The sequence below is a fragment of the Hyaena hyaena genome, unplaced genomic scaffold (genome assembly GCF_003009895.1).
Source record: "Hyaena hyaena isolate Hyena2069 unplaced genomic scaffold, ASM300989v1 scaffold_86, whole genome shotgun sequence".
In the NCBI taxonomy this organism is placed as follows: domain Eukaryota; kingdom Metazoa; phylum Chordata; class Mammalia; order Carnivora; family Hyaenidae; genus Hyaena; species Hyaena hyaena.
Window position 1 is genome coordinate 201,159 of NW_024080721.1, and position 13,763 is coordinate 214,921.

The 13,763-nt window shown below is 50.5% G+C and overlaps 1 protein-coding gene across 1 annotated transcript in view; it reads right to left on the minus strand.

Annotated features, from left to right (window-relative positions):
- TRPM8 (transient receptor potential cation channel subfamily M member 8) overlaps positions 1-13,763 on the minus strand; it is an 81,775-nt gene that overhangs the window by 24,509 nt on the left and 43,503 nt on the right. Inside the window, exons 15-20 of the mRNA XM_039234462.1 lie at positions 11,912-12,024; positions 11,341-11,557; positions 5,619-5,710; positions 4,281-4,422; positions 2,807-2,978; positions 1,519-1,696 (exon numbers count right to left, since the gene is read on the minus strand). Of these exons, the coding sequence (XP_039090393.1) occupies positions 1,519-1,696; positions 2,807-2,978; positions 4,281-4,422; positions 5,619-5,710; positions 11,341-11,557; positions 11,912-12,024 (914 nt within the window). The remainder of the gene's footprint in view (positions 1-1,518; positions 1,697-2,806; positions 2,979-4,280; positions 4,423-5,618; positions 5,711-11,340; positions 11,558-11,911; positions 12,025-13,763) is intronic.

Consider the following 13,763-nt stretch of genomic DNA (forward strand, 5'->3'; position numbering starts at 1 on the left):
CAATGATCCGACAAGCATCCTTGTATATATATGTCCTTAGGACAGAGTCCCAGATGCGAGAGAGTTGGCTCAAAGATTTGTGTGTGTTCTCTTTTAACAATTCTTTTCCTATCACTTTCCAAAGGCTTAGAGGCAATCACATTGCCAGCAGCAAGGCCCACTTCTCAGCACCAACCCCAGCACAAGAGGCTTTTTGAAATTTCTGTTCATCTCATGGGTCCTAAGCCAGCATCCCCTTGGCTTTTTCTGGTCTTTCGCATCAACGAGACGGAGCCCCTCTTCATGTGATTGGCTGCCATTTGAAGTTTCCTTCTCTGAATTGTACTTCCTCTATCAATTTTTATTGAATTGTCTTTCTGCCATCTACCTGCAGGAGCTCTTCCTACATCAGGAAGTAAAAAGTCATTGTTCATCTCATGCAAAGGTTTCCTTCAAGCCGCCACTTATCATGTGACTTCATTGGAGATAACCTTTACCTTCAACACATGCTTTACGAAATCAACGGCGTTTCTCTTGTCTCTCATCGTTTCTTGGTTTCTGACCCTGACGAGGTGTTTGTCTTCTACCCTAACATTTAACAATGATATACTGTTGCCAAATTTTCTGTCTGTCTGTGCTGGGATCACATATCCAAAATGACTACCTACCTTCAGGCGCCTGGGTGGCTCAGTTGGTTAAGTGTCTGACTCTTGATTTCAGCTCATGGATTCAGGAGTTTGAGCCCCACACTGGGCTCCACAATGGCAGTGCAGAGCCTGCTTGGGTTTCTCTGTCTCTCTCTCCCTCTTTCTGCTCCCCGCCTCAGAATAAATAAATAAACTTAAAAAAAATGACTACCTACCTTAAAGCAACAACACACAACTAAGCTGCTTATACTGAAAGTATCACTGACACCCCGTGAAACCCTCCTAAAAAGGAAGGGAGATGAGTATCACGACTCTCTGAAGGTATTAAGAAGAACTGCCCAAGGCAATAAAAATATTTTAGAGTCACCATCACATTCTCCCTCAACCTCATGAGCCATGAGCCCCAAAAGAAAGTCACTCTCCTGACTCTGCTCTTGTAATTTGTATTTAAACTGAAAATCTTTAAAGCAGCCACTAACTAGAATCCTTTAAACCCTAGAATTCATGCCACCAAGTCCCTAGAAAATAAGGTCATTGGAGAGGAGCTGAACCCCACTGCATCGGCATCACACCCACTGCATCGGCATCACACCCACATCATGGCACCTGGGGAGATGGCTAAGTGGATGCTGGACGCACAGAGTCTGAGTGTCCGGGAGGGCGTTACAGGTACCTGTCCTTGGTGTCCATCTAAACTTGCAGCACAGCTCGTAGGGACTCACTCACTGTGTTTTCAGTATAGTCCCTTTAAGGCCGCAACCCCTCCGGTCCACTCTTGCCCAAGCTCTCACCTAACTTCCTCCAGGGCAGACCTCCAGGACCTAGCCCCTGGTCCCTCCAGCCCCGCCTGGTACGCCGTGAACACCCGGGAAAGTCACGGCCAAGCACGTACCCAAACATGGCGACGAGAAGGTTGACCAGCAGGATGTTGGTGGAGAGCATGTAGATACACACGAGGGGGATGGTGACCCACTCGGGAAACCGAGGCAGGTTGTGCTCATCCAGCTCAACACACAGTGGCTTAGACTCATTCCCAGTGAAGGTGCAGTGGGAGAAGTCGTATGTGGTGCCTGCGGACGTAGAAACCAAAAGGCAAAGTGAGGACCCTCTGGAGGAGGCACCTGGGGGTGGGGGGGAGGCAGGGGACACAAGACAATGGTCACATAATGAGGATGGCTTGGCAGAGGTGGCGATGATAAAAAAGTGTTTGGGTTTCATAGACATTGAGGAGGTCAAATCAACAAAACAAGCCAGTGGATTAGAGATGACAGATGGAATCACAGGAGGGGTCGAGGATGGGATGGGATCCGCACAACTGTGTGAACACAAGCGACAGACCCCAGAAGCGGAAGCCTTGGAAAGGGTCTCTCCTCGCAGGGGGACTAAAACCACGGGGATGAAACACACTCCCTCATGTACACTGGTGAGCACAGGGTGCACATGGGAAATAACAATAGCAAGGTGCCTTTCCATCAGTGCCCAGGGAAAGAGCTAACGTCTGCAGAGGCTGCAGCAGCAGAGGCCAGGGCTGCCTGAGGCCACAAGAATAATTGAGAAAACACCAGGGAGCCGAGAAATGTGACCAATAAGGCAGGGAAAACATTGGGATCATTGTGTTGGGGCAGGGCGGAACATGACAAGCCTGGGCTCTAGTTGGCATCACAAAGATGCTTTCGACAGCTCGTTCAAAACACACACCGGTCTGCACACGCCCCACTCTTCCCTTACGTAAGCCGGGTGTGTCATCCACGCCGCCATTAACCTGCCTCCAAAAGATAGTTGGCGGTGGCTAGAGCTGGGTGTTTAAATTCTAATTTCCAGTGCAAATTTTTCAAAATTGCTCCTTTTGAAATAAATGGGTACCCAGTTATGCAAGAGAGTACAACTCACAACACCTGCCCCTAAACTAGCGAGGCTTGTTGCTGTCAATCGCCACGTTGCTGTTGAAAATATAAGAAATGCTATTTTTTGAGACGTTAAAAAATCGCAGACTAAAATGTGGGACACGTCTGCAAGGTGGGTGTAAAATCCTGCTCAAAGACAAGGTTATGAGGGTCAGTGTTCACTCGCTGGTGTTGACCCAGCTCCAGCTGTGGATCAGAGCAGGGAACCCTGGAGGCCGGTTCTAGAAGCAAGCACCTGCTCCCCGCTGTCCCCACCCAGGGCTACGTCAGGCTCACCATCCACATCGCTCGGCACTTGGCCAAACATGGCCAGGTAGGGCTCGTAGATGACCGAGCGGAATATCCACCTCCAGCGATGCTCGTTTTGCCTGAGGATCCCCTGCCTGGCCACGCCAAAGGCCACCATCCACACCGCAAAGAGGAACAGGAAGAAGAACACGTCGATCAGCTGTCAAGGGAGGGAAGACAAGAGAACAGAGTCGGGACTGTGCCCCCCGGTGAGCTCGTCTGCTCAGCTGACTACAGGGAAGGGCAGAAGTTCCTGTCGCCCCGTGTTCCCCCTAATTTTAAAAATAGCCGTTGCCACCTTCGGGTCCTGGGACATCTGTTTTCCAGAATTAAAACCGATGGATACATTTCTGCGTGTAGGTCTCCCAACCAGCTCAGCCACAGAAACCTTCCAGATGAGAGACCAGCTCAAGGGGCGCCTAGGTGGCTCAGTCGGTTAAGCGTCCGACTTCGGCTCAGGTCATGATCTCACAGTTTGTGGGTTCCAGACCCGCGTCGGGCTCTGTGCTGACAGCTCAGAGCCTGGAGCCTGCTTCCGATTCTGTGTCTCCTTCTCTCTGACCCTCCCCTGCTCATGTTGTCTTTCTCTCTCTCTCTCAAAAATAAATAAAACATTTAAAAAATTTTTTAAAAACCTGATTTAAAAAAAAGAAGACTAATTCTGGAGTACCTGTACCTCTACTCCTCACCAGGCTCACATTCCTTAAATCCCTACAGAGTTTCCTCAGTATTTGTTTAAGGAAAATTAAAACCTAACTTTATTAAACAAGAATGCACGGTTTCATTTTTTTTTTTAACTTTTTGCACACACAGCATGACTTCATGGTGACTTGATGCCTCAGATATGCTTTGAATTAAAAACCACAAACTCAAAGGTCCTCAGTGTTGGAAAGCAACCTCCAGATGAGCTAATCCAAATGCACATCTGATTTAGAGACAGAAGCACGGGAGGCTTGGGTCATCTGGAAAACCAGCTTAGGAACATCATCAGGGGGTTATTATCCTTCTGTTGAACGGCCCAATGAAACGGGGCTGGTAGAGCTTCTCCTACATCTAACCTGCGTGGCCATAGGATCAAAGCTCTAATCTTCGCTATGCTTCAAGCCCACTGCATGTCTCCAGATAGACATATTAACCTCCGTTGTCTGCATCTATAAAATGGGTACAAATGTCGCTATCCTGTCTGATCTCTTACTGAGTTGTCCAGACTCAAATGGAAGTTTTTGGTAAAGAGTAAAATCTGAACAGGTATCTTCACTAGCAACGCATTTAATTAGCCCATTGCTCCTACTGGTCATCTTCTGTTGAAGTGTGAAGTGGGGGAGGCCCCTGATGAAAACACATCAAAGACAGCGAACCTTCCCAACTGTGACCTGTCTGTGGACAAAATCCTTCTACAGACAATGGAAGGAGCTCGGGTCTGGCAAGCAGAATGCGAAGCAGCAGCCTTCTCCATTCTTACCATCCTCTGCAACATGATAATCTTGGGTCCTAAGTTTCTGCTTACAGTGAAAATGTGGATCAACCTCAGAGTGAATATAATATAATCCAGGCAAAAGATGACTCGTCCGGAATACAGAGAGGTTTTGTTCGAAGGGTGGAGCCTAGGGAACGGAGAGCACAGCGCATGAGATCTTGACACAACAGTTCAAGATTTTGTTTTTAAAGGTAACCGAACACGAAGAAACAGAGTCGGGGCGCTGAGAGGGAGTGGAAACAGGCCAAGAAGACCACCCATCAGTCACTGAGGGCCAAAGGCCCCGGCCTTCTGCCTGCGCGGCCTCCAGTAAAGAGGCAACGTTGCACAAAGAGGGCTGGCAGAGGTGTCTGTCATCCCTAAACACTACCTACTGTAAGGACCCGGTCACACAATGGCTAACTTCCTGGCTCCCTCAGCTACCGTAATAACCCCAGTACCCAGCCTGGCCCAGCCACTTGGGACCTGGCTCTGGCAGGTTTCCTCTAATGAGACTTCGCCTCATTTGCACCAGATCATCTGATTCACAGACCACCTGCTAATGTGTTAATTGAGAGCCATATATGCTTTCCACCTGGAATTTTCCAGAAATCACATCCAACCCACTGTGATTCATATGCTGAACCCCAGCAGAAAGGAAAGTTATTGGAGTGGGAAACTGAGCGCTCACTCACTTCAAATTGCCGAGCGAGTGCGGGTAGGCATACGGACGAAGAGTCAGGCTTCTCTGCAAGGGAGGCTATGTGTACAGCTCAAATATGACCATGAGCTTTACCATTAAGCTACTTGGGGAAGGCAGGAGGTATGTGGGCATGTGAGCCATGGTCTGGGCATCCCTCAATTTCCCTTCTGCGTGGAGTACACATTGCTTTTTGCCTTCAACAGTGATTCTAGATGGTTTTTCTAATCCTATGCTCTGACTCTGGGAGGGCAGGCTCCACAGGCAGCATTGACGCAGAAGTTAAGTACATTTTAGAAGATCGTATGGTCCAAGTGGAATACGCTATGCAACCTGTAACCCATTCGGCATTCTCTGCTTCCTCCATGTCTGATCATCCCCCTCAAATTCTGCGAGCACAGAGACACATTGTGAAGAACTTTTCCATTGCAGATCGCCAGGAGGGAGAAGAGAGGAGACGTAACTTCTCGCCAACCACACTGGGTCTCTAAGAGGCTCAGACAGTGGTGTTTGCAAAAATCTCTATATCGGGGGAAGGGGAGACAGGTTCCTCTTGGGTTTGAAATATAAAAGGTCTTGTCACCTTTTTACCCGAGAAAATCCAGAACCACCAGAAACTGGGAAAGGTGGTGAGGCCGACTTACCGAAACACAATTCCAGCTATGAAGTAAAAAAGCCCAAGTGTGTCCATGACATTCCACAGGTCAGTAAAATAATTCACCCCATTCATGTACCACTGCAGCACAGAAACGGACAGAGAGAGAACATCAGCAGCCAGGAAACATCAACTGCTTCCAGATTGTTTTTTAATGTTCACACATTTTCCCCCACATTCTTTCTGAGCCAACAGTGTGCCCTACCACAGGCCCCGTGATATTCCGAGGGGATTGGAAAGTAGGTTGCATGCTTGCTGTTCCATTACTCATGTGTTGCTGACAAAGTCAGAAAAAGGACTCTTGCATCACTGCTGTTCTTTAAAGATAAACCCGAAGACCGTGAGCACAACCTGTGTGGACAAAGTGGAACACCCACGCTGCCCAGTACAGTGGAATAAGCTGTGCACTGCACAACTCTAGAGGGTATTTTCCATACTGTCGTCATAATAGATTTGCGTATTTATTGTAAATACATTTTGGCACATGGCGATAAAATGTCTTGATAAAAGGAATTTTCTTTTTTCTCTTTTTTAAAAATGTTTTTTTAGCATTTATTTATTATTGAGAGACAGAGCATGAGCATGGGAGGGGCAGAGAGAGGGGGAAACAAGGAATCTGAAGCAGGCTCCAGGCTCTGAGCCATCAGCACAGAGCCTGACATGGGGCTTAAACTCACAAACAGCTAGATCATGACCTCAGCAGAAGTCGGACATCTAACCGACTGAGCCACCCAGGCACCTGAAGAATTTTCTTTTTTTTTAATATTTTTTTTTTTATTTCTGAGAGAGAGACAGAGCGTGAGCAGGGGAAGGTCAGAGAGAGAGTGACACACACAGAATTCGAAGCAGGCTCCAGGCTCTGAACTGTCAGCACAGAGCCGACGAGGGGCTTGAACCCACGAACGTGAGATCATGACCTGAGCCAAAGTCTGACACCCAACCAACTGAGCCACCCAGGCGCCCCAGGAATTTTCTTTTTTAATTTGCACACAGATGTGCTGTGCGGCACCTGTGAGGACAGATGTAGTCACAGAAATGACTGATGGGAACAGTGTGCCTCAGTGACCCTTCCATCATGATGGGTGTGTATCGGGCTTGGTTTCTCGGAAGAAAGCATGTCAGGAAATAAAGAGGGAAAAGACACCCAGTAGAAGGACAGCCTTTTGGTGATCTGTCTGCGGGGTCTGGGGGATTCCAGGGTAGTCATCTGACCCTCCCACTCTTCCCTCCACGTCAAACACGTTTACTGAGAGCCCACGGGATTCCAAACACCTGTGCCAGGCTCCTGGCACACAGCACATCAGAGTAGGTGCAACGCTGATTCTCAGGGAATCCACTGGCGGGGGGGGTGGGGGGAGGCAGTAGTTGGACATGTTTAAAATGAAACGTGTAGGGGCTGGAGGGACGGTGAGACCAAGCCCAAGTGAGCTCAGATAAGGAAACCACTGGACCTATTGAGCGACACAGGAAAACAATGGCAAGGAAGTGGCCTCAAAGGCACGTGGCACTTTTCAATTTCAATAAATGAACTTACCAGTATGGGTCCATCTGATACTCAGATATTGCATTTCCTGTTCTGCACCCAAAAACAAGGCCGGGGGAGGGGAGTACGGGAAAAGGCTAAGGGACTTGCCCGAGCCAGGGGGCCAGCAAGTGGCAGCCTGGGAGGTGGGAGGGGGGGCGGGTCTGAATCTCAGAGAGTTTCATCCAGTCAGCATCACACGGCTTCTCTATATCCCACAGAGATCCTACAACTTCAGACTTGGACGGGATTCAAGAAACAGCATCCGTTTCTCAAGAACTGTTTCCTTTCTATTCGTTTATAAATGCAAATGGCAACTTCGGTGGACGAAGGTGGTGCAGGCATGATGAAATCAAGCACCAGGGCAATAAAATCTCCCGGCCCCGCTTTGACCACACTTCCCTCTGGGGTGGCTGAGCTCGCAGGCCCAGAAAGTGAGCCAGCATCCCTCACCGACCGTTGGGGTGGCCCCAGGCTCACAGATTACCCACCAAGAACCGTCCGCAAGATGAGGGCAGTTGGGGCAGGCCCTAGCCACTTGCCCCCCCTTTCAAACCCTGGTCTGGGAGGCAGATAGATACAGGACAACCGGGCAGCCCCCCTCTCGGTTCAGCCCCTCAGAATCCTGGCCTGAGCCAGAGGAGAAACCCTAAACAGATCGATCCCGGGGCTTGGAGACACTGTTGTAGAAAGCATTTTTTTTTTTTAATGAACAGAGGCCTCTTTTCTGAATGGAATGACAGAGAGGGGCTATATTCATAAAATACCAGAACCATATTCCATCATATCTTTCAGGATCTGGGGATTCAATGAGCCTTAAGCCTGAAGGGTTGATGGAACTTTTCTCGTGTTACATAAAGATCCACAATTTGATCGACTGACATTTGGACTCACGGACAGCCTTGGCTGAATGTTTCAATCTAATATATCACAGCCGCCCCTGGGGAAGGAGACACTTTGTGATACCCAGACGCGACCTAAACCGGGTAACAACCTGTCCTGTTGGGTTCCAGTGTTTTCCTAACCAGTGTGAATGAGGTTAATTAAGACAGCGCTGGGGACACGGGACAGCAGAGCTGATTCCTGGAGGAAACCAAAGGGATTCCAGCCCCGCGAGTCTGCAGGCAGAAGAGAAACAGCGACCCCCAGCGTCGGATTCCTTGAACGACGAGAACCCGGGAGGCCATGCTCCGCACTGGCTCACAGACCTTGGGGTCAGCTGTCCCCAGGGGGCAGAGATGGACTTGAACCCCTCCATCCCCCCTCCACCGCTCCCAACCCTCAGCCCAAAGCACTCCTGTACTTTCGCCTTATTACACATAGGATCGCTGAATTAAACATCGGCTCCAAAGCGATGTTTAAAAGGAAAAAGAAGAAATATTTGCCCAAAGCTGGACACCTGATTATCACCCTACCTGTTATAAACGTAGGCAAAATAAGGGGACTCTGCCAGAAGCTGTGAGCATCACCTCCTCCCAGCAGGCCCCAGGAATGACTGGGGAGTGCTTCTCTGTAGCCCTTTTTGTGCCCCGAGGTTCCTGACCCCCGCCGACCCACCTGCCCTCCTGCCCAGCCACCTACCCCCCACTGTCTGCTCTGTGTCTCCCAGGGAATGCTTCACACCACACCTGCCCAGGGTCCTTCTCCAAGCAAAATACACTTGTCTTGAGCCTCCTTCAAATAAATGATTTTGTAGCTAAATGTCCATACAATTTTGGTTGGAGGTAGTTGTGACCTCAAGACTTCTAATTTCACAGTTGCAATCCTCTAGGCCAACCTTCCAGTAAACGTAAGACTCTGTACAGTGCTGTTCTGTCCTTGGAAACTCCCGGAAATGAGCCCTGCCGATCCTCTTCAACTGTTCGGTAAGAACAGAGATCTTTGCGTGCTTCGTTAATTGCCTGATCTCCAGGGTCTACAGCAGTGCCCGGCACCCGGCAGGTGCTCGGGAAATACTGATTGAAAGAAGAAGGCACCGATGAAGTGTCTGGCTTATGTCAAGAGGTGCCTCCCTGCGTCATCCACCCCCCGGGTGGAGCCCTGCACTCTCACACAGCCCAGAGTGAGTCCTGTCTCCAGCCAGGAAAGAATACTCCGAGAAGCAGCCACCAGCAGCACCCTCTGCTCCAGAGGGTACCCCCGGCCCCCATCATGCCGGGCTTCCCAGGTCTCCCTCGCTCTGGCCTCATGAGCCACCATCATGGCTCACTGCTCGCTCCAGCCGGAGCACGGCTGTGGGGCTGAATTGGGAAGACCCTGCCTCTCCAGCTCATCTCTTAAAAACACACACCTGGTGTCTCAGTCGGTTAAGCATCCGACTCTCAATCTCAGCTCAGGCCACGATCTCATGGTTCATGAGTTCAAGCCCCGCGTTGGGCTCTGCACTGAGGGCATGGAACCTGCTGGGATTCTGTCTCTCCTTCTCTCTCTGCCCCTCCTCTGCTTGTGTACACACTCTCTCTCTCAATAAATAAATAAAATTTAAAAAATTTTTTTCTTTTTTTTTTTAAATAAAAAATTTTTTAATTAAAAAAACATACACTCACTTGCCAAATATGTATCAGTGCCATTCCCTGAGCTGGCCCCGACGGGTCACTTACAAATAATAAGCAAATCTCTGCATTGGACCATTTTCATGCCACTCGCTTCTGGACAACAGCAGCGTATATATGTGGAGCTGGAGAAAACACACCCGGGAGTGGAGGAAGAGGAGGAAGGCAGGACCCCAGAACCTGGCCACCACAGGCTCAGAGAAGGGAACACGCGTGACCCCACACAGAGGGCCGGCTTGGCGCCTACAACGGCGTCAGCAGATTCCCAGAACAAAGGACGCTGTTCGCTGCTGGCTTCCTCACGTTGGCCTGGGCCCATTCCTGCTTTAAGTGTGGAATCTCCTGTCTTTGCTTCCCCTGAGCAGGATACTTCCACCCCTTGCTGCAGACACACAGTAAGTCCAGCTGGGAGAAAGAGACTATACAGGGGGGTTATGGGGTGCATTGTACCCCCCCCACAAAATTCATACACTGAAGTCCCAACTGCCATGTACCTCGATGGAGCTGTGATCTCACGAGCCAGGACATGGAGCCCTCGAGAGGCTGACATAAAGACAGAATCCTCTGCTCAACACCGACTTGTGTCATTTATCTGGCTCTTCCTCCACGTGCCACCCATCTCCGCCCGCACCTGCACTTGCTGGGCCAGGGAAGGCAGATGCAGGGCCCTGGGTCCAGACTCCCACCAGCCCCCACGCCCACAGCAGACACTGACAACTGATCAAGACCCTCTCCCACTGAGAAGAGAAAAGAACTCAAAATCATCCTCAATCGAGGGCTTCTGGAAGCCACAAAAGACATCTATCAGATTAGGCATGATAGCTGAAGCCACTTCAGGATTGCTGTAACAGGCAGTGACGCTGTGAGGTCAAGGACGGCATCCTATGGCCCTCCAAATCTCTTGTAGCGCCTGCCGTAGTATCGCGTAAACATAAGCACTGAGGCTACACTGCTGAATGGGTAGGATGTTGGGTTTGGGCTCTGAAGGGGCAGCAGAAGTGACAGCAACAGCACTGCTGTCAGATCATCATTAAGTCCGAAAAGATTTTCTGGGACTTTTCATAACGGTTTAGGGACAGCCTCACCTTTGACCATCAATGCTTATCTGTCCAACGATTACCAAGTGAGCACCCGCTATGTGCCAGGCTTGGGCTAAAGTTTTGGATTCAGCAGTGGGGAGAGGATGCCAAAAGATGCAGATCCCAAAGACACTGCAGAAAAGCACCATGAATAATTCACACGCACTCCCCGAATTCCACAGGGACTTCTATGACTTTCTAACACTGTCACTCTGACACACTGGGCATTAAGAGGCTCTTAGCTTAAGAGTCCCCCATCTCCCCTGCCTCCCTTGGTGACGGTAATGGCAGGCGTCAGTTTATAGTCCAAGGTCAATCTTCTCTTTGAACACATTCCCAATCCTGAGTAATTCACCTCCATCAATTAACATTAATCAGCAAGGAGCGAGCTTGGTGCTAAGAAACCTCACTGGAGTGTTGAGCTACTGAAAATGCACCATTTCCTCTAGAAAAACCATGACTCTGGAACTTGAGGAGCAACTTCTGTTCTTCGTCGGCTTTAGGAAGATACCACCTACTGAGCCAAGGAGGAGGTGCCCCACACGGGGGCTGTCCTACCTGTCTTACTTCGTCGCAGAACAGGACAAAGACCAGCGCGTAGAGGACCAGCTCGGGGGAGCGCGGCACCGAGTGAAAGTCCATGAGAAGCACGTAGGCAAAGAGCAGGAGAAAGGCGATGTAGAAGACCACGTTCCAAGCAAAGACCACAAAGGGGGAGGTGAAGAAGGCCACGTAGTACCACAGAATCTTCTTGTGCTTGTCGATGGGCTTCTTCCTGGACCAGGAGGTAAGAGCGCCACCATCACCATCTGGAGCATCGCTGCCCGCGTGGGCTGCAGACCCACGGCCGGGGGGCGGGGGGGGAGCCAGATGGACCCGGCCAAAACCCGGCCCTTGGCATTTCAGGATTAACAAGTCTGAATTCTGCCTTGGATATTGAAGACGTAACGTCCATCTCAAACTGTGTGGGATTGAACCCAGGGAAAGCTGGAGAAGATTCTCAGCCCTCCTGTGTAGGGATGCACCCTACAGCTCCATCATACAGTCCAGGCTTTCTAACCTTTACCTAAGAGCACGCGTGCGCATGCGCACGCATTCACACATGCCATCATGCGTCTTAGTTTCATACCTAAATGATACAAAGCCACAGCCAACCAAGGGTATGATAAACAGACACAGGATAATCTTCCAGTTCTTGGTGTCTCGAGAGATCTCTCCATACCATTGCTTGGAAAGAAAATTCTACAAGGAGACAGAAACAGAGGACACGGGTCCTTATCAATGCAGCGAAATACAGGATGGCATGCAACCTTTCTTCCCAACCCTCATCCCCCTCAAAAGGAATAACTCTCTAGATCAAGGTCCTATCCTCTTATAGTAGTCACCTAGACTCTGAGGGGCTTCGATACAATTCAAGTCTGTTTGGTTGTCAACCTTTTCCTCACTCGGGTTCTGTAAACTTTAATGTTTATTTATTTTTGAGAGAGAGAGAGAGAGAGAGAGAAACAGAGCATGAGCAGGAGAGGGGCACAGAGAGAGGGAGACACAGAATCCAAAGCAGGCTCCAGGTTCCTAGCTGTCAGCACAGAACCCGACATGGGGCACCAACCCATGAACTTGGAGATCATGACCTAAGCCAAAGTCAGAAGTTTAACCAACTGAGACACCCAGGCACCCCAAGGTTCTGTGCACTTTAAAATGGAAGTTGTGTGAGTCTGAGTTCCCTAAAGACATGATTTTTAACCACTTCTAATTCTTCTTAAGGAAGTTTAAACAAGCATCTTTCTAGCTCCTTCTTCCCCCGTGATTGCAAAGTCACACACCTGTGCAGTGCCACCCTGAGGTTCATTTCTAGAGGCAGACAGGTGACATAAAGGGGGAGACGGCTGGCGGCACTGCACCACTTGGAGCCGAGACACAGAAAAAGCTTTTCCAGACTGTTCCAACCGCTGAGAGGTGGGATGGGGTCCCCATGAACGCGGCAACGAAAAAACTCAGGTGGCCTCTGGGAGCCACACTTCACATCAACACAAAAGGGCAAGCATAGACTGATCTGCGTCATAGGAACATACCGTTTCAAAAGAGCCTGATAGTCAGGAGGGGATTGGCGAGGATGCATTGACTGGGAGGGTCAGGGTCCATGTGCCCCGTCAGACCTTCCATCTCGGAGAAGCCGCTTCCCCTGGGGAGCCCGCCATGCTCTGCCCAGGCAGCTGCGACCAGGAGTGCACTTGGCCCATGAGGGGCAGTTGCAGCAGAGGACAGACAAACGCCAGCTTGCTTGCACTCACACATGCCACACCAGGCCAGGCTCCCTGCGGCCCCCACAAGTCCCCACGGGGTTGAGCCCTGTTGAGCAAGGTGGCAACTCGCGCCTTAGCGCACCTGTGTTTGCTTCCTTCCCTGGCCCCCCTCACTGTCCCCACTATCCCGTGCACTTCCTAGGCTCACCTCCAGAATGAACTGCTTGCATTTAATCTTCGCTTTGGGGCCTCTTTCTCAGGGAGCCAGACAAAGGCAGGGAATGTCCAGCCCTCCTCACTCTTATATTCCTGCCGAGGTGACAAGCACATCGAGTGGCCCCGCTAGCCCTCCAGTGACAAGAAGCTGCCCCCCAGCTCTGCCTCCATGGCCACCAGCAAACTCTGGCCCCAGGCAGCAGCCCGCATGCTGGAAGCCAGCTCCCTGGGCCTGCGTGACTTGCAGAGAGATTTCTCGTGAATATTGATGGACCGGCCTCTGGCTGAAACCCCTGGGGCTGGAAAACTTGGACACAAGCAAGAGTCAGCCTTCTCCGGGCCCAAAGCTCTGGGGGCGCCCATAAGATGGGGCTTGAGGGTCAAAGGAGCTATGAGGGGAGCATGGCCCCACCTTGGCACCCAGCCCAGCCTCCAAGCCATCCTGCCCCCAGTGCTGGCCTCCCTCCCGCACACCACGGTGCAGAGGCTAAAACAGCAATAGCAAGACTCTGTCTCTTCCTT